The sequence below is a fragment of the Dipodomys spectabilis genome, unplaced genomic scaffold (assembly GCF_019054845.1).
Source record: "Dipodomys spectabilis isolate Male_0828 unplaced genomic scaffold, ASM1905484v1 ptg000387l, whole genome shotgun sequence".
NCBI classification, from domain to species: Eukaryota; Metazoa; Chordata; class Mammalia; order Rodentia; family Heteromyidae; genus Dipodomys; species Dipodomys spectabilis.
The window spans coordinates 3,031,324-3,057,615 of record NW_024871064.1 but is presented as its reverse complement, the minus strand read 5'-3'; the positions used below and the strand labels follow the sequence as shown (position 1 = coordinate 3,057,615).

Here is a 26,292-nt window from a genome sequence, read left to right as displayed (position 1 = left end):
AGTGATTGGCTAACTCTAGGCACTATAGTTAAACAGTGTATATTAACCTAAAGGAGAAATAGCTACTTGGGTCAACATATTCTAGTCAAAGATGGGGGTGTGGGTCTAGTTTTTCTAAAGAAAAGCCAGAAATTTTGATTCTTAAGCATCATCTGGTAATTTTTTAATATTACTAAGCAACCTTAAAAATTTTAAACCACTATAGGCCACTTCTATGCAGGTTCATATGGTCTGGCAACCTATTTACAATTTTTTTTAAAAAAAGCTTTTAAAACATAATACCTGACATTGCCTAAAGGGCACAAGGGAGTTTTTAAACAAAGCCAACTGAAAAATGACTAATACCAATTCATAAAATTAAATCCAGTCCCCAAATAATAATTGAACCAAGTGACTTTCCTCAGTGATGAGGCTGAAATAACGTATACTCTAATGAGAGAACTGACCAAGTCAAGTGAGAATGTGTCTAGACACAAAAAAGCAGGAATAACATTCCCCATAGCTTCTGATCATTAGGAGCAACCAAGACCCCAGAGGAAACCAAAGCCATTCAAATGAATGATTATAATATGGCAATTAACCTTTGCCCTGTACTAGCACAAAGGAGAAAAATTCCTAACCAGCAAGAGACAGAAGAGTTAACTATCAATATATCCTTTTCTACACTCAAATGAACTGAGGGGACACAGAGGTTGAAAAATTATGACACAACGGATGAGCTAGCAGTACCTACAAAAGAAAATAAGCTATAACCACTAATGAAGAAAAATCACATTAGAAGCAGTAAAAGGTAGGGCACTACTGTAGTGACGTAAGGATAGGCTCAAGAAAAAAATCAAAACAAAATAGAAAAGCACAAAGATAAAAATCATTAGAGAAAAGATGACAGACATGTAAGACTGACAAAGGAGATTCCACATACCCATGATTGATGTTCCTGAAGAAAAATGGAACAAATGGAACAGAAAAAAATATTCAAAGATATAATAGAAGAAAATTTCCTTGAAATTAAGGAAGATCTTAATATGTTTCTTAAAAAAAGATATAAACAACAATGAAATTAATGAACCTTAAGGTAAAGAACTGTGTGTATGGACTCAGAGATAAGTTTCCTACAGGGGCTAGCTTTGTACTTCATAGTACTTATATTCAATGCTAGAAAATGGTGAAGTAATGCCTAAAGAGTACTGGAGAAGCAAGTGTTATGTGAGATACTTACATTAGGTGAGTTTGCTGAATATATATAAAAACAACAGAAAACCATTTTTTCAGACATGCAAAGGTTTAGGAATATACAACCCTTGAATTCTTTTTTTTGGTTTTGGTTTTTTGTTGCTGGTCCTAGGGCACTGTTGCCGAGCCTCTTTGTGCTCAAGGCTAGCGTTCTACCACTTGAGCCACAGCTCCACTTCCAGTTTTGGGGTGTTAATTGGAGATAAGAGTCTCATGGGGGCTTTTCTGCCTGGGCTGGCTTTGAACCATGATCCTCAGATCTCAGCCTCCTGAGTAGCTACGATTGCAAATGTGAGCCACCAATGCCCAATTAGCCTATGAACTCTTGAATAAAACACCAGCACATGAATCAAATAAAGAATTAAGAAATAAGGAAACAATAGTATAAAAATAGTATAAAAAGCTTGTCTTAGCTGAGTACTCATGACTCACACTTGTAATCCTACTCAGGAGGCAGAGATCTGAGGATCAGGTTTGAAGCCTGCTCAGGCATTAAAGTTTGTGAGACTCTTAGTCTCCAATTAAACACCCAAATATCTGGAAAAAAGAGTTGGCTAAATACATTAAAAATGGCAAGATATAAATCCAGACACAAACATTTGAAGCCAATAAGAATTCAGACAATGGAAAACAATATCCTATTTTCTAAGACATACCTTTCATTTTAACTTCTAAACATTTCTGAAATTGAGAAAAACTCATAATAGGTATGAACACTTATCATGGTAGGTAATATTTACTGTAGAAGACATATTGCATGAAGATACATACTAGCTGTAATAAAACTGGTAATCCCACATGTATCAGTTATCTGCTGCTACAAGTGTCCTGCATTTCTTTTTGTTAGTTATACTAAAATTATGATTTTGTAATTATGTATACTTGTGAAATACAAACTCAAACAGTTGTTTCTATGAATATTAAGTTGAATTCTTAGAAAAGACTTCATGAAACATTTGCTAAAAAAATGAATTGTTATTAAGTTTGTGCAAAGCAATTAAGAGAAAACAAATTTTAAGGATTTCCCACTCATTACTAAGATATACATTTACCATTAACATGTGGAAAATGTCTTTCTCAAAAGAATGACTGATTAGATTAAAATTACAAACATAAAAACAATATACAATGCTAAAGTAACAAAAACTAAAATATAGTTATGTTATGTCCATAAATGGGATATAAATTTGTAGCCATTTGATAAAAAAGAATACTAGCTTTATATATATATATATATATATATATATATATATATATATATATGGATGTATATATAGGTATTTTTATGAAAGTGATACAGAAAAATGTCTACAGTGTATAAAATAGCCAAAACATTACCTTTCTTGTTTTTCACATTTCCCTTCCCTCTCCACTCCTTACTTAAGTGGGAGTGCTGACAATGAAATTCAAGTTCTCATGCATGCTAGGCTATACCACTAAACTATATCTCACTACCAAATCAATGTTACATTTTTAATTTTATAGTTTATCTTTTTAAATATATTCTCACTGCATACAATGAGAATGCTTATTTCAAAGCAGATATGTGTTTAATTTTACCTTGCTAGACCTCCATAATCAAGTCCTTCTTCTCCTCTAAATATTACGTATAATCGCCTCCTCAAGTCATATGGTTTTAATGCCATAATCTAATAAAAACAAAAACAAGAATATTTAAACACAGAGAGAGCATAAGTGACTTTTAAAACAATTTATACTTAGCTTCAAACTTTGATCCTCAGAGCTCAGTCTCCTGAATAGCTAGCATTACCCATGAGCCACCAGGGCCCAGCAAGGAGACTTTTAAGTAATCAGAAAACATTGTCTTCTTCCTCATGCCTCAAACCTATACCAAAATCTTTCAATAAAATGACCTGTAATTTTTTCCAAGCAGCAATAATTAAGCAGCAAAAGAACTTGTTTTATATTCTGCTTACATCTCTCATGTCAATGCTTAGTAGGAAAGTAATGATACGTTTTTATAAACTATAAACTATCTTAATACTTAACCAAGTTTTCATACTGGATAAGTTTACATAAACATTAAAATTAAGTAGGCTTTACCTGTGGATAAAAATGAACTACTTCCACCACATATATGTCAGAACCACACAGTGAAGACTGGCAGGTCTAAGACAGAGCACAGTTTACCAGCAGCCCTTGAGGGGCAGTCAGAGGCTCCATGTCATCTAGCAATAAAAGACCACACTTCTCCTCCCAAGACAGCACAAAGGAAAATAAAGTCTAAAAAGAATTTAGATGTAATCACTAAAATCAGCTCACCACCTTGGAGCAAGGTATCTGGAAATGGGAAACACTTGTTTTGCTAAGGATTTATTAACTCACACCAAAAAAAAAAAAGGTTGCTATAGCTACATTAACTATCATGTCACTAGTCTAAGTACTGGGCAAAAGAACAGTAAGTTAAATAGCCATGTTCTCATGGAGCTTGCATTCTAGTAAGGGAGACCATGAAAACCTAATACATGAGGTATCAGGTGTTACAAAAAAGAACAAAGTAGGATAAATGCTAAAAAGTGACTATGAAGGAGATGAGCAGGATGGGCATCTTAAATAGCATGCTCAGATAAGTTGCTCTGAGATCGTGATATTTAAAAGGAAACCTAAAGGTGAGAATGAATTATCAAAGTTATTGTCTCTGTTAAGTTTAACTTATTATTATTTTATTAATAGTGGCTACTAGTTGAAAATTCAAATGAAATACAGTATCCACGAATTTAATTTAAATTTGTTAGTATTATCAAAACCTTTTTAGAGGTAATAAATTCTTAGCTAAGTGTTGAAACAGATCAACTTGTTCTAAAAGTTGTTTACTGTTTGTTTAGTACAAACACATCTAAATTCATGATAGAGTAATTGTCTTTCAGTCTCAACATCTTTACATACAAAATTTTCATACTATAAGAATGAATGAAATAACGAAGATAAGATGCCAATGTCAAAGCAAATGTCAATCACGCAATGCATGGTGAGGTTTAATACAACTATTATTATTAAAGTGATCACTTTGGAAGTGGTATTCAAATTTTCAACTCTCTTTACCTTACCTGTTGGAAGGAATCTTCAAATAACGTCTGCCGGGACACATTGATCTTTACATGACTGGGAAGTGCATTAGACTAAAAACAAAAAAAATATCATAACATCGTGTAAGCCATATATACATATACTATAAAGACCAGACTGAATGATTATAAAGATAAGATTTATTTACCACTGTAGTACCTGGCACAAATAACGGAAGTGAGCAAGTTTCCACCTAAAGCTGCGTTCATAAGCAATCTGTGGACCACCTTTTGTTCTAAAGAAAAACAAAATGAACTATATATTAATTCATAATAAGTTGAGTATATAATATTCAAAATTAAATCAGAGTGTACTAGAACCCTAGATATGACTAAAGACAGTCATTTACAGAGAGAGAAATAAAGCTACATTCAATAAGACAACAGAGAATCGAGCATAAGGCAATCACAGCTCCACTTCATGGAGGAATGAGTGTTTTCTTAAGTAATTAGTTAACTAAAACATTTAAGTCTACTACAGATTACTTCAAAGAAAGTCTTTGCCCAATCCCTAAGTCTAAATGAGGATAGTCACTGCAGATAAAAAAAGACAAAAAAGGGCTGGGAAGGTGGCTCAGTGGTAGAGCGCTAGCCTTGAGCTGAAGAGCTGAGGGATAGCGCCCAGGCCCAGAGTTCAGACTGGCAAAAAAAGAAAAAAGAAAAAAAAATCATACCCTACCACAAACCTAACCTGAACAAAAAGATTCTGCTGGAGAAAACAAACAAAGCAAGAACAAATTCCTAGGAAGAAGTTACAACCAGGGCACATAAATCAGTCAGTGAGAGAAGATGCATAGTGGTGGCATCTAGGAATGTAAGGGTTTATTTTTTATCATAATTTGTCTCACAAGAGAGAAGGTCTGGATCTGCTGTCTGTTTAGAGATAGCCTAACAGATAGGTACAAAGGAACTTGCAAAATCTGAGGGAATATTTAAGAGTAGAAAAGAGAGTGTTCTCTTACATTGTTAGATTCAAGTTAATTCAACAAAAATTAACTGAATGTGTTTTCTAGATAGTGAGTGCATTTCTTATTAATAGGTAAAATGCATTTTTGTGAAACAGGTATTTCGTGGAATTAGCAAGTAAGTGCTAGTGAAGGAGAGAGAGAAAAACACACAAATAAGTAAACTACTATAGTAAATGTTAAAAGGGGATTTGATAAAGGGCTTACTATTTTAGGGGTGAGGTGTGTTTCTTAAAAGCAGAAAGGATAGAACTTGGTCATAACTCAAGTAGTAAAGCACTTACTTAGCAAGGATGAGGCCCTGAGTTCAATCCTCAGTACCAGAGGTAAGAGAAGGAAGTAAGACAAAGATTAGGAGTAGTATGGGAAGAAAAATAAGAGTAGATTGACCAGGGGATATTTGAGCAAAAATATTAAGAGGGAGAGGACATAAACCATGTAGGTATTTAGAGAAAGATTATACCAAGCAGAATGAATAAGGACCATACAGAGGTGGAAGCCTAAGGAGTTTGAGGTACAACCGGGTGGCCTGTGAACGTGGTGCATAGTGAATAAACAGGAAAACAGAAGTTAAAGAGATGATAAATCAGATTCTACAAGGCCTAATAGGTCATTATAAAGATTCTACTGAGCACACTTTTGTACTGAGAATTAACTTCTTATTTGAATTTTAAAAATCAGTCTGGTTTTTCTATAGAGAATAGCATAACATTATACAAGGTGTGAACACAAAGAAGAGAAAGAGATCACACATGGCACACATTAGTAAGAATAAAGGCAACTGCTCAATTAAGGAATCTATCTGGAAAACTCAGTTTTGCTCAACATCTTATTCACAGAAGCTGTTGGTGCAGTATGATGTGGTATCTAAGAGCACAGATGGGGACAGATTGCACTGTTCTGAAACTGGCTCTATTTCTCACAGCTTTTGTTTTTTTGTTTTTGGTCAATCATGGGGTTTGAACCCTGGGCCTGGATACTGTCCCCCAGCTCTTCAGCTCAAGGCAAGCACTCTACCACTTGAGCCATAGCACCACTTACCCAGCTGTATTTCATGCCTTACAACTTTGCAGTTAGCTATGCTTGTTCTAGCCATTTACTCACCTGATAACCAGAAAAATACATTAAGGGGTTATTGGAAGATAAAAATGAACTAATAGATACAAAGAACTTAGAACAACTCTTGGCAGTTATTAATCACTATGTATATTTACTACTATTATATGTTGTATGATATATAAAATACTGTATGGTATACATTTATATGCCACAAATCCATTCTGGAATAAGACAAAGCAAAAATAAGAGATACTAAGGTATTAACTCATGCAGGCTTTCTTGAACGAGAAAGTAGAATTTCCTGCTCAACTTGAAGCTGCTTTAGAGACTAAACTCATGTCTTCATTAAGTACCATTTAAGGTATTTTTCACACTTTCACTTACACAGATGACTTCCCATTGCGAGGATCTTTGAATGTTGTTGTCCTTGTGTTATGATCAACAAAATACCTAACACCTTCCCGAGTATACCTAATTTCCCAGCCTTCTGGCAGAGGTTCTTCATTCTGTAAGCTAAAAGACAGAAGTTGAGATTTCCAAATGAATATTTTCTAGGTACTTAAGGCTCATTGTTTCAATTTACAGTTATATACAAGATAGGACTTAAGTAAGGCTTCAGTATATACATACCCTTGAGTCCTAGGATCTTCCCACTGGGTTGTTTTTGTATTGTGATTCACAAAGTAAACCCTGTCGGTTGAATCCACTCTTTTTTCTAAAAACAAAGTGATGTAATATTTATATAACTATCTGATTTATATACTGGACAGTTTTTTGTTGTTTTTTTTTTTATCAAAACCCTATCAACTTACCCCAACCTGGTGGTAAAGGTCCATACGGGTCATTTTCTGCAGCCAACATTGAAGCCTAATTGGAGAAAAAGTTGAGTGCAGAAATAAAACAGTAGAATTTCAGTATAATAGTAAAAATACTAAACAACGTGGCAGAGTCATACCCTTCAATTTAAAAAACAAAGTTGTAAATATAATAGCAGCTAACCAACTGATATAATTATTAGTTTTGTAAAAAGGACTTAGAAATAATATATTGATATCAATATTTTAATGTTCTAGTCCTTCCATAATGATCTATCGGGAGACAGAAGATGAGCAAAGAGCATGTAAAATATTATAATGTTTAAATAAGGCAGTAATTAAAATATAACAGGGCTTTTAAAAACAAATGTTCATTAATACAAACAATATTAAACTCTAGAACCATTTTTATATTATACTTAGGATATTTGTATAATTTACATATTTTCATGTTTACATAATGTATCAATATATACAGAAGAAAATATATTCTATTATGAATTTTAAAATAATATAAAATTATTTAAAAATATAGATGTAAACACAAATATATGTATTAGTGCACTTAGTTGTACAAAAGGGCCTCATTGTGGTGTTTCCATATATGTGTACTATGTACTTTGATCAAATTCATGCCCTGTATTATTTATCCTCCTCCCTTTTTAAAACAATTTTAATGAGTTTCATTATCTCTTTTCAGACATGGATACAAACAAAGTACTTTGATGATATTCACCCTGATATACCCTCTCTCTTTACCCTTCTCCCTCCCCTGGTTGCCATCCTCTTTCACAGTCCTCGTGTTTTATACTCCGGTCATTCTTTCCTAATTTCTGATTGATAAAGTATACGCTCTTGATTGGTATTACAGATATTTCAGTATAGATAGACAGATAGATAGATAGATAGACAGATAGATATAGATACAGTATATATTTTTAACCCGTGCTTTCTTGATAATGAAACTACCATTTATCCACAAGGATACATATTCTCTGCCTGCCCTGTGGCCGGATCGGTAGAGAGACCAGATTTGCCAATGAGTTATAGGCAGAAGGCCATGGTGTACCTATTTCTTGCTAAGCAAATGGCAAGAGCTTGCTAGATATGAGGGTAGAACAAAGCTCTTTCCTTTCAATTCTCCTTTCCCTTTCTTCTTGCATAGACTCTGGAAATCAGAACTGGAGGGAAGTCGCACACAAGTATGATGCATGATGAGGACAGATGAGCTAAAAAGCAGAACTTGGTTACTTGATGGCATTGTGAGCCAATGTAGTATTTGTCCTAGACTGATATCCAAAATTTATTGTTCTACTGAAATAACTAACCTCAGTCCACTTAAGGAGATTCTGTTACAGTAGAAAATATTTCTACTGTACATATACCTACTACCTAATTTTGTCCTGCTGCCCTAAGGTTTTCAGGTTCACAGCGAAGACCCATATAGAAACCAAACCAACATTCACAGTCCATAATTTCTTATTTATTACATAAAGATTGAGCATCTCCAATTCAAAATCTGAAATGCTTCAAAGCAAGAAATATTTATATATATACATATATACATACATATATACATTTTATATATATAATAGGAACAATAGTTATTTTTTAAAGCTTAATTTAAAAAAAAATTGAAATGTTGGCTTGGAATGTGGCTTGAAGCCCTGGGGTCAATTCCTCAGTACCACATACAGAGAAAAAGTCAGAAGTAGCCTGGTACTGGTGGTTCATGGCTGTAATCTGAGGATTTCGGTTCAAAATCAGCCTGGGCAGGAAGGTCCATGAAACTCTTATCTCCAACAAACCACCAGAAAAACCAGGAGTGGCGCTGTGGCTCAAGTGGTAGAGCTCTAGCCTTGAGCTGAAGAGCTGAAGGACAGCGCCCACGCCCAGAGTTCGAGCCCTACAACCAGAAAGAAAGAGAAAGGGGTGGAGGGGGGGGTGGAAGGAAGGAAGAAAGGAAAGAAGGAAGGAGGAAGAAAGAAGGAAAGAGCTGGAAGTGGCACTTGTGGTTCAAGTGGTAAAGGGCTAGCCTTGAACACAGAAGAGGCTCAAGGACAGAGCCTAGGTCTTGAGTTCAAAAGCTCCAGGACCAGCAAAAAAAAAAAAAGAAAAGAAAGAAAGAAATGTAGTCTGTTCAACTTTAGAATATGACCAAAGTAGAAGAGAACAAATGGTGAACACAAGTCTGTAGTCCCATGTTATAATCTGCTAATTACCGAATAGAGGTATCGTTGGTTGAACTGTTGCATAGCTCCCTGCAATTGGTTCCGCTGAGATTGCCACTGTTCAAAGTTTCGAACAGACTCCATGGTGGGACGCTGCCATGTTGTTGTTCTGGTGTTATGATCCACATAGTACACTCTCCCACGGTCATCAACTCTTCTTTCCCAACTGTCACAAATACACAATAATCTTCTATAAGAGGCTGAAAACTAGTTAAAACTTCACTCAAATTAAAAATCAAGTCTAAGGCATAACAAAAGAATCTTTTGTTACTTTGTTGAAAGAATGACTACCTGACAATCATTCATTTAACCCATCAAAACACAGCCATAACATGGGGTTTATTTCACTGAGACTACTGAATTTGCAAGGGCCTCTTTAATCTCTGAGTTCATCTTTAAAGCCTATTATGCAATTAATGCTGTACAAATTAAAAATCACACATGTTAAAAATGAAGATAAATAAAGATGCAACATTACCCTGGGGGTAAAGGTTGTGGTCTCTCCCATGTGGTAGTTCGAGTATTATGATCCACATAATAGGTTCTACCATGAGGGTCCTTTCTCTGTTCCCATCTTTAATAAAAACACAAAAAAATAGAAGACAAAAGATAAAGAAAAACTTATGACCTGCAAAATTACAAGTTTTACTTTAAATGGGTATATATAGATGTTCACACAGAAAAAATTTAAAGGTTAACTGCTTGTTTTTTACACTTTCAATACATTTTTATTATCTTTTAGTAGATGCACAAAGGAGTTACCATTCAACATTATGAATATATTCAACATTATGAATATAATGCATCTTGATGCATGTCATCCCTTTCATCATTCTTCCCCATCCCTCTTGACCCTATTCCTCCCCTCAACTTTCTTAACTTTGTAGGATATGAATTGTATTTTAGACTGTATTCTTCTCCCTCTCTTCATTCATCGACCCATTTCCCTAGACTCCTCTCCCTTACTTCTATTTTAATAATCATTGTTCATAATAATATTAGAAAGTCAAACAATAATTGTAGTTAGCAGAGGAAAAATGTGAAAGTTATACTAATTTATAAAGTTCCATATTATCAGATAAAAATATAATCAAAAATAGAGGAATCTCATCTTACTACCATCAAACCCAAGGCATAAAATGCTATTAATATCATTTTTGCCTATGAGTTCAAGATTTTATCAGAAATAGCCTTAAAGATATGTATTCAAATGTTTTTTTTCTTTCATGCGATTGTTTCTAACACATTTATAAGATTATTTCTTTGTTGCTATGTATGACCCTCCCCCACAGAATAACCCCTGCTTTCACTGTATTTGATGTCAGTATAATTTGTGGAGGGGAAGGGGAAAAACAAATCGTTTAAATAGGGATACAGGTGGACCCATTGCAACAATGAGATGTATAAGTCGTTATGTCGAAAACGAACTTTACAACTTTGGTGGGGGGGGGGAGGGTTGGGTGGGGATGGGGGGAGGCTAGGAAGGGATGGGAAGGGGAAACAAAGGAAGAGGCTACAATGCTTGGTAAGAAATGTACTCATAATCTTCCCCATGTAATTGTAACCCCTCTGTTCAGTATTTTCACAATAAAAAAAAAGAGTATATAGTATTGCTGCTCCTTGATAATTCATTAATCTTTGTACATATAGTACATTGAGCACCTATATCCCACATTTGGTTTCGATAGACAATTTATAGACAATCTTATCTACTTTTTTCAATCCAAGAGATTTTCTTTTTTTTTTGGGTCCGGTCATGGGGCCTGAACTCTGGGCCTGGGCGCTGTCCCTCAGCTCTTCAGCTCAAGACTAGGACTCTACCACTTGAGCCACAGCGCCACTTCTGGCTTTTTTCTTTTTGCTTATGTGGTGCTGAGGAATCGAACCCAGGGCCTCATGCACGCAAGGCAAGCGCTCTACCACTGAGCCACCTTCCCAGCCCCAATCCCAGAGATTTTCAACCTCTCATTTCCCCTTTGTTGCTTCCTTTAGGAGCCATATTTCTTCTTTTCCATTGTTAATATACAGAAAAGCAAAGTTTGAAGTTAAAACCTGACATCTGGGTTTAGCCTCCTTATTTTCAATATATAACAAGTTGAAAATACTTTTCCTTTATGTGAAACAAAGGCATCCACTTAAATAGTAATTGACTTTTAGAAAGGCCTTAAGTTATTTTCCACAAATTATCTTCATACATTGAGGCTCTACATATTGAGATCTAGTCCCTACTACTAGATTGTACCAATCCTTAAAATGACATGTAAAAGTAATTTAATAATCTGTTTAAGCATCACCTAACAAATCTAACTTATACAATACTTTAGTAACAATGAACAATAAAGATTTCCAAGTTCATAATTGTACAGAAGCAGAGACTATTAAACTTCTCTATTAAAAACCTATGCAAAACTATGTAAAAATGTAGATATTTCTTATTTATAAGAAATTTCACTAAAAATACACGAAAAGTTCAGATTTACTTCAGTTGTTTCTATGCATAAAAAATAATAAGAAAGGGGATTTAAAAACATAATTTCAATTTAAAGGTTTTTCAGTATTTCCTGTAACACATACCATGAGCTAGCTGTATGAATGCTTAATTACCAAAAACAAATGAGTAGTAGAATATTGATTTAGTTTCCAGAGATTCCTAATAATAGTATCTGATTTTTAGATATTCTCACCATTGGGCCTTAAATTTTTATTGCTATTTTGTAGCAATAATTCCTGGTTTTAAACCTTTCTTTACAAACTGTAATTTTATATTAAGCTTTAATTTTTATCAAAATTATATATAATTATAATATAGCTTAATGCAATCCTTCATAGATCTGAAATTATATGCACCTTCACATCAATTAAACAGCTAAGAAGTCTGTGAAGTTCACTATGAAAGCAATAGTGTTTACTGTCTCCATTTCATTTCCCACTTCTAATGACAACATATTCAAATCTTTTCAATTCTTCTGGCATGTATCTTTTTCTTATTAACATGCTTAACTTTCTATTACTTATTTACTTTCAAACACAATGTATTGATTTCTACTATAAAATTCACCTTAAGTTCTGAACACTTAAAACTAACAACCTCTTCCCAACAATTTCAAACTCAACACTTGCTCTGAGTTCAATCCCCAGGGCTGTCTAAAACAAAAACAAAAATGCAGAGCAAAAGGCTAGGGTGATTCAAGCAGGAAAGAGAAGAGGGAAAGGAGAGAAGGAATGAGAAAGGGAGTTACACACACACACACACACACACACACACACACGTGCGCGCGCATGCAGGGCGGGTGGGGGGTGGGGGGGGGGAGAACCATGAATGCTATACTAGGGGAAAATTAGAGCATGTAAAGCAGTTAAGAGAAAGAGGAGTTTAAGTTGCATAGGAATCCAGAAAGCCTCTGGAATGAGGTATATTTTATCAGTGGCTAAGTATGCATCAAGTTAACATATAAAGAATAACAAAAGTTACAGCAAATTTAGAGGCCTTTATTTAGCCAAAATACTCTAATGTCATCACTGGGTTATAACAGTCTTCAGAATACCACTCTGGTGAATGTCATGTGGTGACATTAAGTAACTGGAAGCCCTACAAACACCGAACATCACCTCTCCACTCCCTTACTCCTTTATACCATCATTCTATAATCATTATTTCAGTCAAATACACATACTTTCAACAGATGCCTAAGGAAAGACCCAGAAAATATTTTTACATCTCTTGATATTTAATCTCTGAAATATGCTAGGTTTCCTAGACCTGTGCTTTAAATTAACCTTGATATACACAATTTCGCATTTCACCTAAGAATAAAGGGAATCAAAATTATGGATGTAGGGAATAATGAATGAGTTATTTAACAAAAGCACTTAAAAGCAGCAGTTCTTAAGACAGCTATATAAAGCTGGCACTGGTGGCTCATGCCTGTAATCCTAGCTAGTAAGGAGACTGAGATCTGAGGATCATAGTTCAAAGCCAGCCCGGGCAAGAAAGTCTGTAGACTCTTATCTCCGATAGAGAAACCTGGAAGAGGCGCTGTGGCTCAAGTGTTAGAGCGCTCGCCTTGAGCTGAAGAGCTAAGAGGCAGCGCCCAGGCCCAGAGTTCAAGCCCCCAAATTGACAAATAAATAAAAATAGCTATATATTAGAATCACTGACTAAAATGTTTGAGACTATGGTATAGTTACCCAAATAATCTGTAAAGTCACCAAAGGAAGGAACATAAGGTAAGATTTTTAAGCAAGAAAGAAAGATTATGTGTGGGGTTAAAAACTGCTTTCTCAATTATACAGCCAAGTTTTACTTATGCCAGAAAAACACACCTGATTCCATTTTCTCCTCTCCTACCTCCCCACCATGACTCACAAAAAGCTTCAGATGCTAATCTTTTAGGGGATATTAAGATCCATATTCCCCTAATAGATTAGCATCTAAACTTTTTGAGGATAACTTACAGTAAGAAATATACTTAATGTAAAAATCTGTGTCTACTGCACTATTTATCTACAGCTATTATGTACACATACACACGTATCAGAAAAAACATCTTTCAGGAAATAATGCTAACCTTTCTAGATAGTGGGCCAGTACTTAAGTTTGAACTTAGGGCCTTATATCACTTGAGCCATGTCCCAGCTACTTATTCTCACTAACATGTAACACACTATAATATTTCTCATCCTAGCCTACATTGATTTACTTCCTTATGTGTTAAATACTGGTCACAATCACAATTTAAAAAACACTTATTGAGGGGCTGGGAAGGTGGCTCAGTGGTAGAGCGCTTGCCTTGCATGCATGAGGCCCTAGGTTCGATTCCTCAGCACCACATAAGCAAAAAGAAAAAAGCCGGAAGTGGTGCTGTGGCTCAAGTGATAGAGCACTAGCCTTGAGATGAAGAGCTGAGGGACAGCACCCAGGCCCAGAGTTCAGGCCCCAGGACTGGACCCCCTCCCTCCAAAAAAACACTTATTGAAATTACTACAAATCCTCTAATACACAGATCACAAATGGTGGCTTTGGATTGCTGGTATCTTTTCCTTGGCTCCACAGAATTAAGTTAATACATTTGCTGTTTTAAACTGGAATGGCTAACTCCTTAACTCCAAAATCAGTTCATAGTCACTAAAAGATCCTAACAAGATGAAAATGTGATCATGCCACTTCACTATTAAAATTTCTAATGTTTTTCAAAGTTCCTCACTCCTTAGCAGACAAACAACATTCTTCACACAACCGTTTAATCTGTGGTGTTATAGTCTTTGCTTCTTAAAATGCTGGATTTAAAACAAAATACTGACTCCTGAGAGTTCAATAACACTCATTTTCCTGGATGCTAGAGCTGGTACTATGGAGAATGAAATATTTCACCCTTGAGCTCCCTTACTTGATCTGTTAACTCCTATTCCTCTTTCAGAAAGGATTCTTTCATGATCTAGACATCATCTCTCCCAGACTGTCTTCTTTGATCTCAACAACACAGGATATGCCTCTGACTCTCTACTCAACTCTGCCTACATTCCCTTTCCATAGCATCCTGTATACTTCTGGTAGAGCCTTCTTGTACTGTATAGTCCATATAGAATAATAGTTCACCTGTCTTTACCCTTTATTATACCATGAAGTTCTTCATAGCAAGAATAGTTTCTTGGGCTGGAAAGGTAGTTCAATGGTAAAATGCTTGCCTTGCATGCATGAGGACCTGGGTTCAATTCCTCAGTACCACATAAGCAGAAAAAGCTGGAAGTAGCACTGTGGCTTTAGTGGTAGAGCACTAACCTTGAGCTGAAGAGCTGAGGGACAGCGCCCAGGCCCAGAGTTCAAGCCCCACGACAGACAAAAAAAAAAAAAAGAATATCTTCTTGTATGTCTGCATACAGTGAATGGCAGATAAGTGGTTGGGTAAGTGACTAAATTTACCAGAAACAGAACGAGCACAAGAGATTTTTAAGGATGAAGTGGCTGCAATAAACAGAAGGAATTGTCCCAAAAGGAAGCTAAAAAATAAGGTTAGAGGGCTGGGAAGGTGGCTCAGTGGTAGAATGCTTGCTTTGCATGAATGAGGCCCTGGGTTCGATTCCTAAGCACCATATAAGCAGAAAACGCTGGAAGTGGCACTGTGACTAAAGTGGTAGAGTGCTAGCCTTGAGCTGAAGAGCTGAGGGACAGCACCCAGGCCCAGAGTTCAGGCCCCATGACTGACAAAATAAATAGATAAATAGATAAATAAATAAATAAGGTTAGAGAAAGAGCTACCCTAGACAAAGAGTTCTAATAAGTGAAATGACACAAGCCTATAGATTTGCAGGGGAAGCACATACGAAAGGTTCAAACTAAAACAGTGAAGGGAACTAGATGAAACAAGAAAGTGCACCAAGTGGGGGAAAATAGTCCCCAAAGTAGGAAAGAAGTATGAGTATAGGTACTGTGATGAGTAAAGGAAGGCACTAGGTAACTAAACACCCTAGAAGGGTAGTTTCAACAGCTATACAGTGACACTGATTTTGTAAGCTGTGCCTACACTGTTATTATGGTACTTTTAAGATACACTGCATGCACATGTATTCAAATCTGAACCCATATATAAAGGTCTTGGAAGTAAAGACAACAAATGAAGATCTATTAATTAGCATCATCAGTGCCAAGATTCAAAACAATTAAGTAAATATGGAAGGGATGACTATAGCGAGAATAAAGATAGATATTCTTTATGAAAATCTTAGGGACTGAATAGAGAGGGACACTTAAAGCAGACTAATAAAAACTAGGCAGCATATATATATATAAATAGGTCCTACTAGAAGGGTTGGGAGACCATCCCCAGCATTCAGTATTTCAAGTGTGAGGCTTGGAAAGCAGACTACACAGAAAGCTAGAAGACTAGCATTATTATGTAGAGTGTCACAGTCACTCTCATCAAAAGGAAACATATCAAATTGAGAAGATCTTTCCAATTCATATCAGATTCTTTTTTTCTTTTCATACTGCACATACTTCAACTAGATGAACAATTGTTCTCAGCTCCAAAAAAACACTTTCACTGGAGAAAAAAAAAAGAGTATAAAACATTCCAACTTTGATTTCAAATTTTCAAATACTAGAAATATTTTATCAGAAAGATATAGGATCTAAATGGGATAATATAACCAAAGTACATTACATACATACATGAAACCCCATTGTATAATTAATTTACGCTAATAAAAGCATCATATATACACATCCAATAGCCATATAATATAGTTACTAATGAAAGTCAAATGTTAAAAAAAAGTATTTTCACATACCCTGATGGCAAAGACTCTGTGTTTGCATTCCCAGACTGCTGCCGAAGAGGCTCCACACATCCATCTGATTGCCTTAATTTGTCAAAAGCAGAACTACTTCCAGAATTAGAGGAGTTAAGGTCTAATACGTTCTGAGTTTCAGATCCCAATTCTGTACTGACAGAAGGAATACATTCATTGTGTTCTGAGGATGCCAGTAGCTCCTGAACAGAAGAATCTTCGATGGTAATGCTAATGCAATCTGAAGTCAATGTGGGTTCTTCCGATGGTACTGGAGTACCCATGGCAGAAGCATTAGCAGTTAGTGCAGATGAAGATGATTCTCCATTAACTGAGAGGGAAAAATTAAAAAGAGGATCTATGAAGTAATAACAAGTATCTAGTTACCTAATATATTCTTCAGGTTGTAATTCAGACTGAACAATGGGCCAAGTACTAATGAACCTAAGAGATTACATTTTTCATAGTTCACATTTAAAGATAAGTGTGTAAATAATAAAAATTTAAGTAGACATGCTAATACCCTTGGCTTAAGGAAACAAACCAACATTAGCATATAAATGTTTCTCTTCCAAATTATTCTGAGGGACAATCTGCACAGATGATAAAAGAACATTAAAAAACATTTCTTTCAACTTCCTTTCTAATCTACAAAAAGGTAATGCATGACTCAATATTACCTGAAGATTATACTCCAGTCCTGAGACCCCAACATTCTTAGGTTTCATTTTTAAGTGTAACTGTTCCATTCCCAGTATGTGTACACTATAAAAGTTTGTCACATTAAGCCGGGTGCTGGTGGCTCATGTCTATAATCCTAGCTACTCAGGAGGCTGAGATCTGAGGACTGCAGTTCACACCAGACCAGGCAAGCATGTCCTTGAAACTCATCTCCAATTAACCACCAGAAAACTGAGAGTGGTACTGTGGCTCAAGTGGTAGAATGCTAGCCTTGAGCTGAAGAGCTCAGGGGCAGAGCCCAAGCCCAGAGTTCAAGCCCCATGACCAACCAAACAAAAAACTTTGTCAAATAAACTGCAAGGAAAAGGATTCAAGATGGTATGCATTAATATACTCCAATGACTACAGCACAACTACTCAAACTACTAGAGTGAGTCCACTAAGACTCACTGGTTCTAACACAGTATATTATAGGAAAATACACTCATCACTCCCAAATATGCAAACCATACTAGATTTATATCTAAAATACATTTTGTGTATGTATGTGTGTATATATGCATGAATGAAAATAACATGATAAAACTGTTTAAGCCAGGTGTCAGTGGCTACTCCTGTAATCCAAACTAGTTAGGAAGGCTGAGAACTGGAAGATCAAGGTTCCAAGTCAACCTAAGCAGAAAAGACCATGGGATTCCATTTCAAAAAATAGCCTATATAAGCCAGGTGCCACTGGCTCATGTCTGTAATCCTAGCTACTTAGGAGGCTGAGATCTGGAGGATCACAGTTCAAAGCCAGCCCAGGCAGGAAAAGTCTGTGAGACTCTTATCTCCAATAAGCCACTCAGAAAACCAGAAGTGGCACTGTAGCTAAAGTGGTAAGCACTAGCCTTGAGCTGAACAGCTAAGGGACAGCACCCAGGCCCAGAGTTCATGCCCCATGACTGACAATAAAATAAAATAAAATAACCTACATAAAGCCAGCCTGAGCAAATGGCCCCAGTGGTAGAAAACCAGCCTAGCTATAAGCAAACCAGTTGAATGAGAGGGGCTGGGAATGTGGCTTAGAGGTAGAGTGCTTGCTAGCATGCATGAAGCCCTGGGTTTGATTCCTCAGTACCACATAAAACAGAAAAAGCTGGAAGCAGCACTGTGTCTCAAGTGGTAGGGGAGGTAGGGTACTAGCCTTGAGCAAAAGAAGCTCAGGGACAGTGCCCAGGCCCTCAGTTCAAGCCACAGGACCGACACACAAAAAAAGTTGAATGAGAGTGTGAGGCCTTGAGTTCAAGCCCTGATAAGGGGGAAAAAAATGTTAAGAGATGATGGGAAGGGGGGGATTTATGTAAATACCACAATGGAATGCTTTTCAGTCGTCCCTCACTATATCAGTAGTTCACTTATTGCGGCTTCACTATATCATGGGTTCTTTTAAAAATATGTAAATAGTGATCCCTTACCCATCGTGGGAGCTATGTTCCAAAGACCCCTGTGACAGGTGAAAACCCATGAAGTAATTTCAAATAGGGAATCTGATGAGTACTTTCAAGAGTAAGCTGTTATTTAAAAAAAAAAAAAAAAAGCAAGCATGACCCTTTAGGTTCACTTCAGCTTCCTGTCATGTGATCCCTCCTTCAGTATGTGCTCCAGACTTGGCCATTCTCTTCAAAGGTTAAATAAATGGGGCCATATGATCTCACTTTCAGCTTCCAAAACTGTGTGCTAAATAAATCTCTTTTCTTATCAATACCAAATTTCAAACTCTACTACAAAGCCATAGTAATTAAAATAGCTTGGTAATGGCACAAGAACAGACCTGAGAACCAATGAAAACCCAGAAATGAACTCACAGCCACCTAATCTTCAATAAGGGAGTTAAAAAAATAGAATGGAAGAAAGGCAGCCTCTTCAGTAAAGGGTGCTGGCAAAATTGGTAAAACACCTGTAGAAAACTAAAGCTAGATCCTTATATATCACCCTGTACCAGAAACAATTCCAAATGGATCAAAGACCTCGGGGTCAAAGCAGACACCCTGAAAACATTACAGGAAGGAATAGGAGAAACCATAAGTCTCCTTAGCACAGGCCGAAATTTTCTTAATAAAGACCCAGAAACACAACAAATAAAAGATAGAACAAATGGGATTGCATGAAACTGCAGAGCTTCTGCATGGTAAAGGACTTAGCTAGCAAGATCAATAGAAAGCCCACGGATTGGGAGAAGATCTTCACTAACCATACAATGGACAAGGGTCTCATACCTAAAATGTACTTAGAACTCAAAAAATTAAATCCTCCACCAACAAATCCTCAAAGAAACAACTGCCCAATAAATAAGTGGGCTAAAGACTTAAAGAGAAACTTCTCTGAAGAAGAAAGAAGGATGACCAATAGACACATGAAGAAATGCTCAACCTCCCTAGCCATAAAAGAAATGTAAATCAAAACAACATTAAGATACCACCTCACCCCAGTTACAATGGCAAAAATCAAGAACTCTAATAACAACAGATGCTGGAGGGGATGTGGACAGAAGGGAACCTTACTTCATTGTTGGTGGGAGAGTAAATTTGTTCAACCACTTTGGAAAGCAGTATGGAGGTTCCTCAAAAGACTCTACATAGTGCTCCCCTATGAACCAGTAACCCCACTTTTGGGAATTTACCCAAATAATCACAAACAAGGGTACACTAAAGATACCAGCACAACTTATGTTTATCGCAGCATTATTTACCATAGCTAAGATATGGAACCAATCCACATGCCCCTCAGTAGATGAATGGATCAAGAAAATGTGGTATATATACACAATAGAATTCTATGTCTCCATCAGAAAGAATGACATCACCCCATTTGTTAGGAAATGGAAAGGCTTGGAAAAAATTATGTTAAGTGAAGTAAGCCAGGCCCAAGGAATCATAGGTCCCATGGTTTCCCTTAGTTGCAATAACTAGTATAAGTTTAAGACAAGCAGAAAAGGTCAAAAGCTATGTACATGACCATATAAAGTGATGTTAAGAAAAATGAACCCCAAGATAGGGACACAAATGGTTTTTCTTTCTTGCTATTGTTTTTAATGTATTTATAATGTACTATGTGATTTTTTTGTTTCTTTGGTATGTTCTTCCCCCATGGTATAACCCCTGTTTTCACTGTATTTGATTCTGGTGTCCTGAATCTTATATACACATTTTTCTAATTTGGGGAGGGGAAGGGATATTACAAAATGCTTAAATAGGGATACAGGTTGACCCATTGTAACAATGAGATATACAAGACACTATGTTGAAAACGAACTTTACTACTTCGGTAGGGGAAGCGGGGCTGGGGGAGCATGGCAGAGTAGACCGAGAGGTGGGGAAGGAAGGGATGGTAGGGGAAAAACAAAGGAGGAGGCAACAATGCTTGATGGGAAATGTACTCATTGCCTTGCTCATGTAACTGTAACCCATCTATACGGTATTTTTACAATAAAAAACGTATTACAAAATAAATCTCTTTTCTTTATCCACAGGTATTTTGTTACAGAAATATAAACAGACCACTTTGTATTTCTAAAGCAGGAGAATCCTAAGTTCAATGTTAGTGTAAGCTATAAGCAAGTCCTGTCTTAAAACAAACAAAAAAGTCAACTTTCACTTAATGTGGATATAGCTGTACAGAGGAAAAGCTTGAGTAAGACACGTGGTAATTGTGCAATCATGGTAATTATATGAAACATACCTTTGACAAAATTACACAGAACTCAACTCACATGGAAAACAAGCAAACTATATGAAAACACTCAGTGGTTTGTACCACTGTGAGTCTCCTGATACAGATATTTTACTATAGTAACACAAGGTGTTAACACTTGAGAAAGATATGGTACCTTCCCATACATTCCTACTCAGTTCTTTAATATAAAAAGCTAAGAAAAAAAGTGTCATAAATGTTTGAGATCAGCTAGCTCTGGCTGAAGAAACTGAGCTCTGATCAATTTTATTAATAACGATCATATATTACAAAAAGACCCATTTAACAATAGAAGTTAGGAATTAGGGAACTAAGTGGAAAAGAATATACCTACTGTCTAAGAACTATAGTAGTTTTATAACCTCATTTAAACTTTCAAAATAATCCTCTACTTTTTTTTAATCTTTTTAATAGAGGAGCTAATTCTGAGAATGTTACATTTGTACAAGATCACTGTTAACTGAGTAAATGACTGAGTTTAGGACTACATGGAGCATAAGTCAACTCTTCACTACATTATCACTGTCTCTCTTGGAGGCTAAAATAAGTACTGATGAAATAACTAAATCTCTTAAATGGATTTTAAGACTATAAAGAACAGGAAGGGAGGAAAAGCCTTCATGTGTAATGGTATGGCAGGAAGTTAGCATCGATCAACTCCCTAGTACAATTCTATATTCCTTATCTGAAACCTTTGAGGCCGTAACTTTTTGGCCCTGAACCGTTATGAAAGGTAATATAGCACATATATTTATTAGATACAACATGAACACCAGAGTAGAGAACTACACATTATGATTAAATATGTTAATATTTTTGCATAAAAATATAGGAATATGCATCATGAATATGATAAAACCTATAGGGTTTATTTTTTGGAGGAACATGGCAGTTTGAATTCAGGGCTTGAGTGCTGTCCCTGAGCGTTTTTGTTCAAGGCTAGCACTCTACCACTTGAGCTACAGCTGCACTTCTACCTCTTTGGAAGTTTATTGGAGGTAGAGTCTCATGGACTTTCCTGCCCTGGCTGACTTCTATCCACAGATCTCAGCCTTCTGAGTATCTAGGATTACAGGTATGAGCCACTGGTACCCCACTAAAACTATAGTTTCTAATAATTTTTCTACTGAATGACTTTATAAGAAGAAAGAAAAACAGGAAAAGAAAAACAAAAATAATTCCAAAAAAAAGTGATTTGGGCTGGGAAGGTGGCTCAGTGGTAGAGTGCTTGCCTTGCATGCCTGAGGCCCTGGGTTCGATTCCTCAGCACCACATAAGCAAAAAGAGAAAATCCAGAAGTGGCGCTGTGGCTCAAGTGGTAGAGCGCTAGCCCTGAGCTGAGGAGCTGAGGGACAGTGCCCAGGCCCAGAGTTCAGGCCCCACAACTGGACCCAGAAAAAAAAAAAAAACTAGTGATTTCCAAACTGTGGAACTATAGGTATGTAAGTCTACTTTGAATTACTAATGTAAATAACAAGGCTGAATAAATAACTTTTCAAGGAAAAGAAGTTCATTTGGCTCAAAATCTCAGGTTCTCAGCGAAGAGCAGCTCTGCTGAAGCCCTTAGGATATGTATGGGAAGAGATCAAGAGATTGTATTTCCAAATAGAAAACCAAAGCACCAGAAGCTAAACAACAATTCAGGGGTCAGGCTCACACTCAGAAAACTAAAGACAGAATACAGTGATACACAGAATATGTTCTCCTCCACCCTTATCCCCATCTACAACTCCAACAACAAAAACTTATTTCTAAGGACCTTACCTTAAATAAAGAAATACGGCTTTGTACCAACATCTTAAAGGAATAGGAACTGCCCATTCCTGAATTCATCCTCCTAGTAAGGCATGACTGAACATACAAAAAGACATCCATTAAGTGGTTGCTATCAACAGGCTAGGTTCCGGAAGCCATACTAAACTAGGCAATGGAATGATGACAATAGGATTGTTTTGTAAGACATCTTCAATAATAATCAGTAAAAAGGGTGGGAGAATACTATTTGAAGTCTGTAATTCTATAATCAGAAAAGCCTAAATTAATTCCTTCTTCCTTAATTATGTCCACATCTGAATACATCCCAACACTAAAACATGAAAGTAAGAGTTAGTAGATTATTTTCACTAATCTATTCAGATAGGTAATCACTTTACCAATAAGAAAATTCCATATACTTTAGAGAGATGGCAAAAAGAAAACCTTTCTAAAATAAGCATTCAACATCTTCACCTTATATTCTTTTCATGAAATCAAGAGTAGTCTTAGAGTCAGGCTTGGTGGTTTACACCTGTAATCCTAGCTACTCAGGAGGCTAAGATCCTAAAGATCTAAGTACAAAGTCAACCCAGGCAGAAAGTGTGAGAGACTCTACCTCCAAAAACTATCAGCAAAAAGCCAGGCTGGAGGTGTGGTCAAGAGGTAGAGTGCCAGCCAGGCTCTGAGTTCCAAATCCAGTACTAACCAAGAGTGAGGAAAAACAAAAAAAGAGTACTGATTGAAATGATAGGCTCTGCTATCTAACTGTTGTAAGAAAGAATAGAACTAGCTCAACCTTTCTTAATTCAAAGATAATCACATAAGATAATCACATAAAAGAACTCATTTATATGGTCATATGAAAATTAAATATTTTTAATAGTTATTCTTAGAACTTCTTTGGTAAGTTCATAAGGAAATTATACAAAAATGAAATGTAAAAATTTTAAATGGGTGAATAAGCAGGATTTTTCTTCATTTTCTAGTATGGGTAACTATTTGGGAGCTTTAGTCTTCTTGGTTAAAAAGCATTTTTTTCTTGCCTTATCATGCAGAACTCTGGTACTTAGATAATCTTTTCTGTGTTTATATTTTTTAAAAAAAATTATTGGTCTTTCTTCCTATAAGCAGTTCCTCAGACTGTATTTTTAAAACTACAATTTTTTAATTAATTATCTATTTATTTATTTATTTTGTCAGTTGTGGGGCCTGAACTCAGCCTGGGTGCTGTCCCTCAGCTCTTCAGCTCAAAACTAGCGCTCTACCACTTGAGCTACAGCACTACTTGCAGCTTTTTCTGCTTATGTGGTACTGAGGAATTGAACCACAGGGCCTCATGTATGCAAGGCAAGCACTCTACCACAGAGCCGCCTTCCCAGCCCCAAGTTTTAACTTTTTTTTTAATAGCCAAGCTAAGTATTTAGAACATGTGGTTTTGGCTACCTGTAACATTAGTTGTAACAGATTTGTATTATATGTCATGATCTACACTGAAGACTAGGTAACAGAAAGCAAGACTGATGAGACTCACTTATGTTATATTCATATTAGGCTGTATTTTCAGATAGATACAAAAACTTACACAGAAAAATCTTCCTTAATTATTGCCTTTCTAATAAGAGTAGTTCCTACATTGGGGCTATAAAACTTTCTGCTAGTTGTATCGTCAGGCCATTTTTATACCAAACTAGACAGGACAGTAAAATGAACCATTTGCTACTAAGTTTTAGTTACAAACCAATGAATTCACTGAAGTTCTTTCAGAAACATTCTATAACATGAAAAATTAAATGTACTTTGAGGAATAAAGCCTGAGACATTACCTATCATAAAAGTGAAGTAAAAATGTGTTGTCCTCTCTGAATTAGTTTTGGAATTCCATCTTAAGTGATCCAAAGGAATTAAAATTTCAGAAAAAAATTTCCAGGATTGTTATTACAAATTTTCTGTCAAAGAATAGAGTGATACTCACTAGGCACTATGTTGAAAATGAACCGCACAACTTCTGGGGATGGGGAGTCAGGAGAGAAAAAGCCGGGAGAAAACAAGTGGAGAGGTGACACTGTTCAAAAAGAAATGTAACCTGACGTATGTAGCTGTAAACCCTCTGTATATCACCATTACAATAAAAAAAAATTTAAGAGGAAAAAAGATTATACAAGGAAGGAAGTATAGGCATAAATACATAGACTTAATTTTGCTTTCTTTAAACATATCATAAACAGCCAGGGTTACCAGTGTCATTGGCAGGCTCGGAGGTGAGTGGTTTTGGAGCTGGTGTATTTTTGGGTCTGGCAGCAACCTGAGACGGGGATGAAGGTGTGTTGTCTCCATTAACTACATACGAACAGCACGAGTTTGAGATGACAGTATTTGTAGGTACATGATTATCTATTCCATTAGTACCTTCAAGAGCCAACCTTTAAAAACAAACAAAAATAAACCTTAGTTCAATGGGTTAAGTATAATTACATAACTTTTCATTAGGATTTCCCTCCGAAAAATTTAGAATTCTTAATATCCATGTAAAATGATAGGTAGAAAAAGTAAGGGACAACGATATAGCCTGTTTTATTACATTAAAGTTTAAAATACTTTTAGTACTAATTATATAGTACTGAGACTTATGTCTCATGTTCCTTCTTGGCTTTTCACTCAGGATTGGTGCCATACCACTTGATCCACATCTTTCTTCCAGCTTTTTGCAGGTTAATCAAAGACAAGAGACTTAAGCACTTTTCTACCCCTCAAACCTCTATGCTCAGATCTTAGCTTCCTAAATAGCCAGAATTACAAGCATGAACCACCAGCATCTCCATTTAACATTTTATTTTTAGATAGGGACTAAGATGGCCAACCTGGCCTTAAACTTGTGATCCTTCCGCCTCAGCCTCCAGAGTACCTAGGAGTACAATACCACACTTGGCTTGTTCAAGTAATTTTATCAGGATCATTTAATGTGATTAAGATTGCTAATACTAACTTAATTAAGAGTACAGACACTTTGTCCTTCACCAGCATGTTTTTTTAAATGTACCAAGTAATTTTACAGAAATATATTTTTATATTTTAAGGCTACACTTCTACCATATTTGATATTATACATCTTTGTTTCAATTTATTATGTCAGAAAGCATCTCTTGTCACAAAATATGAATGTTGTTTTTGAAATGACAGGATGATTTTGGTAGAAAAGCAAATCAGTAGAGCATTTATCTTCCTGTGATCTATAGAATGCCAATTCAGATAGCAGTAAGATTTATCTACAATATCTGAATCCATTTACCAAAAAGCCAAAGTACAGATTTAGAAAAATATAATTAATATGAAGCTCAGACACATACTGAATTTCATAAACTGCTGCAACATAAATAAATCTTGAACTGTTATGCTAAATCTGAGAAGCCAGTCACAAACATTCACAATTTATGAATTTCATATGAAATTA

The 26,292-nt window shown here is 36.0% G+C and overlaps 1 protein-coding gene across 5 annotated transcripts in view; it reads right to left on the bottom strand.

Annotated features, from left to right (window-relative positions):
• The window catches only part of Wwp1 (WW domain containing E3 ubiquitin protein ligase 1), a 77,853-nt gene that overhangs the window by 22,649 nt on the left and 28,912 nt on the right, over window positions 1-26,292 (bottom strand). For 4 of the 5 annotated variants that reach the window (XM_042667293.1, XM_042667292.1, XM_042667290.1 and 1 more), the window contains exons 8-17: window positions 25,080-25,264; window positions 16,677-17,007; window positions 9,868-9,963; window positions 9,381-9,555; window positions 7,156-7,210; window positions 6,974-7,058; window positions 6,728-6,856; window positions 4,480-4,555; window positions 4,302-4,373; window positions 2,794-2,882 (exon numbers count right to left, since the gene is read on the bottom strand). In XM_042667293.1, coding sequence (XP_042523227.1) covers window positions 2,794-2,882; window positions 4,302-4,373; window positions 4,480-4,555; window positions 6,728-6,856; window positions 6,974-7,058; window positions 7,156-7,210; window positions 9,381-9,555; window positions 9,868-9,963; window positions 16,677-17,007; window positions 25,080-25,264 — 1,293 coding nt within the window. Of the gene's footprint in view, window positions 1-2,793; window positions 2,883-4,301; window positions 4,374-4,479; window positions 4,556-6,727; window positions 6,857-6,973; window positions 7,059-7,151; window positions 7,211-9,380; window positions 9,556-9,867; window positions 9,964-16,676; window positions 17,008-25,079; window positions 25,265-26,292 lie in introns of those variants that run through there. The other variant, XM_042667294.1, reaches the window with a different exon arrangement.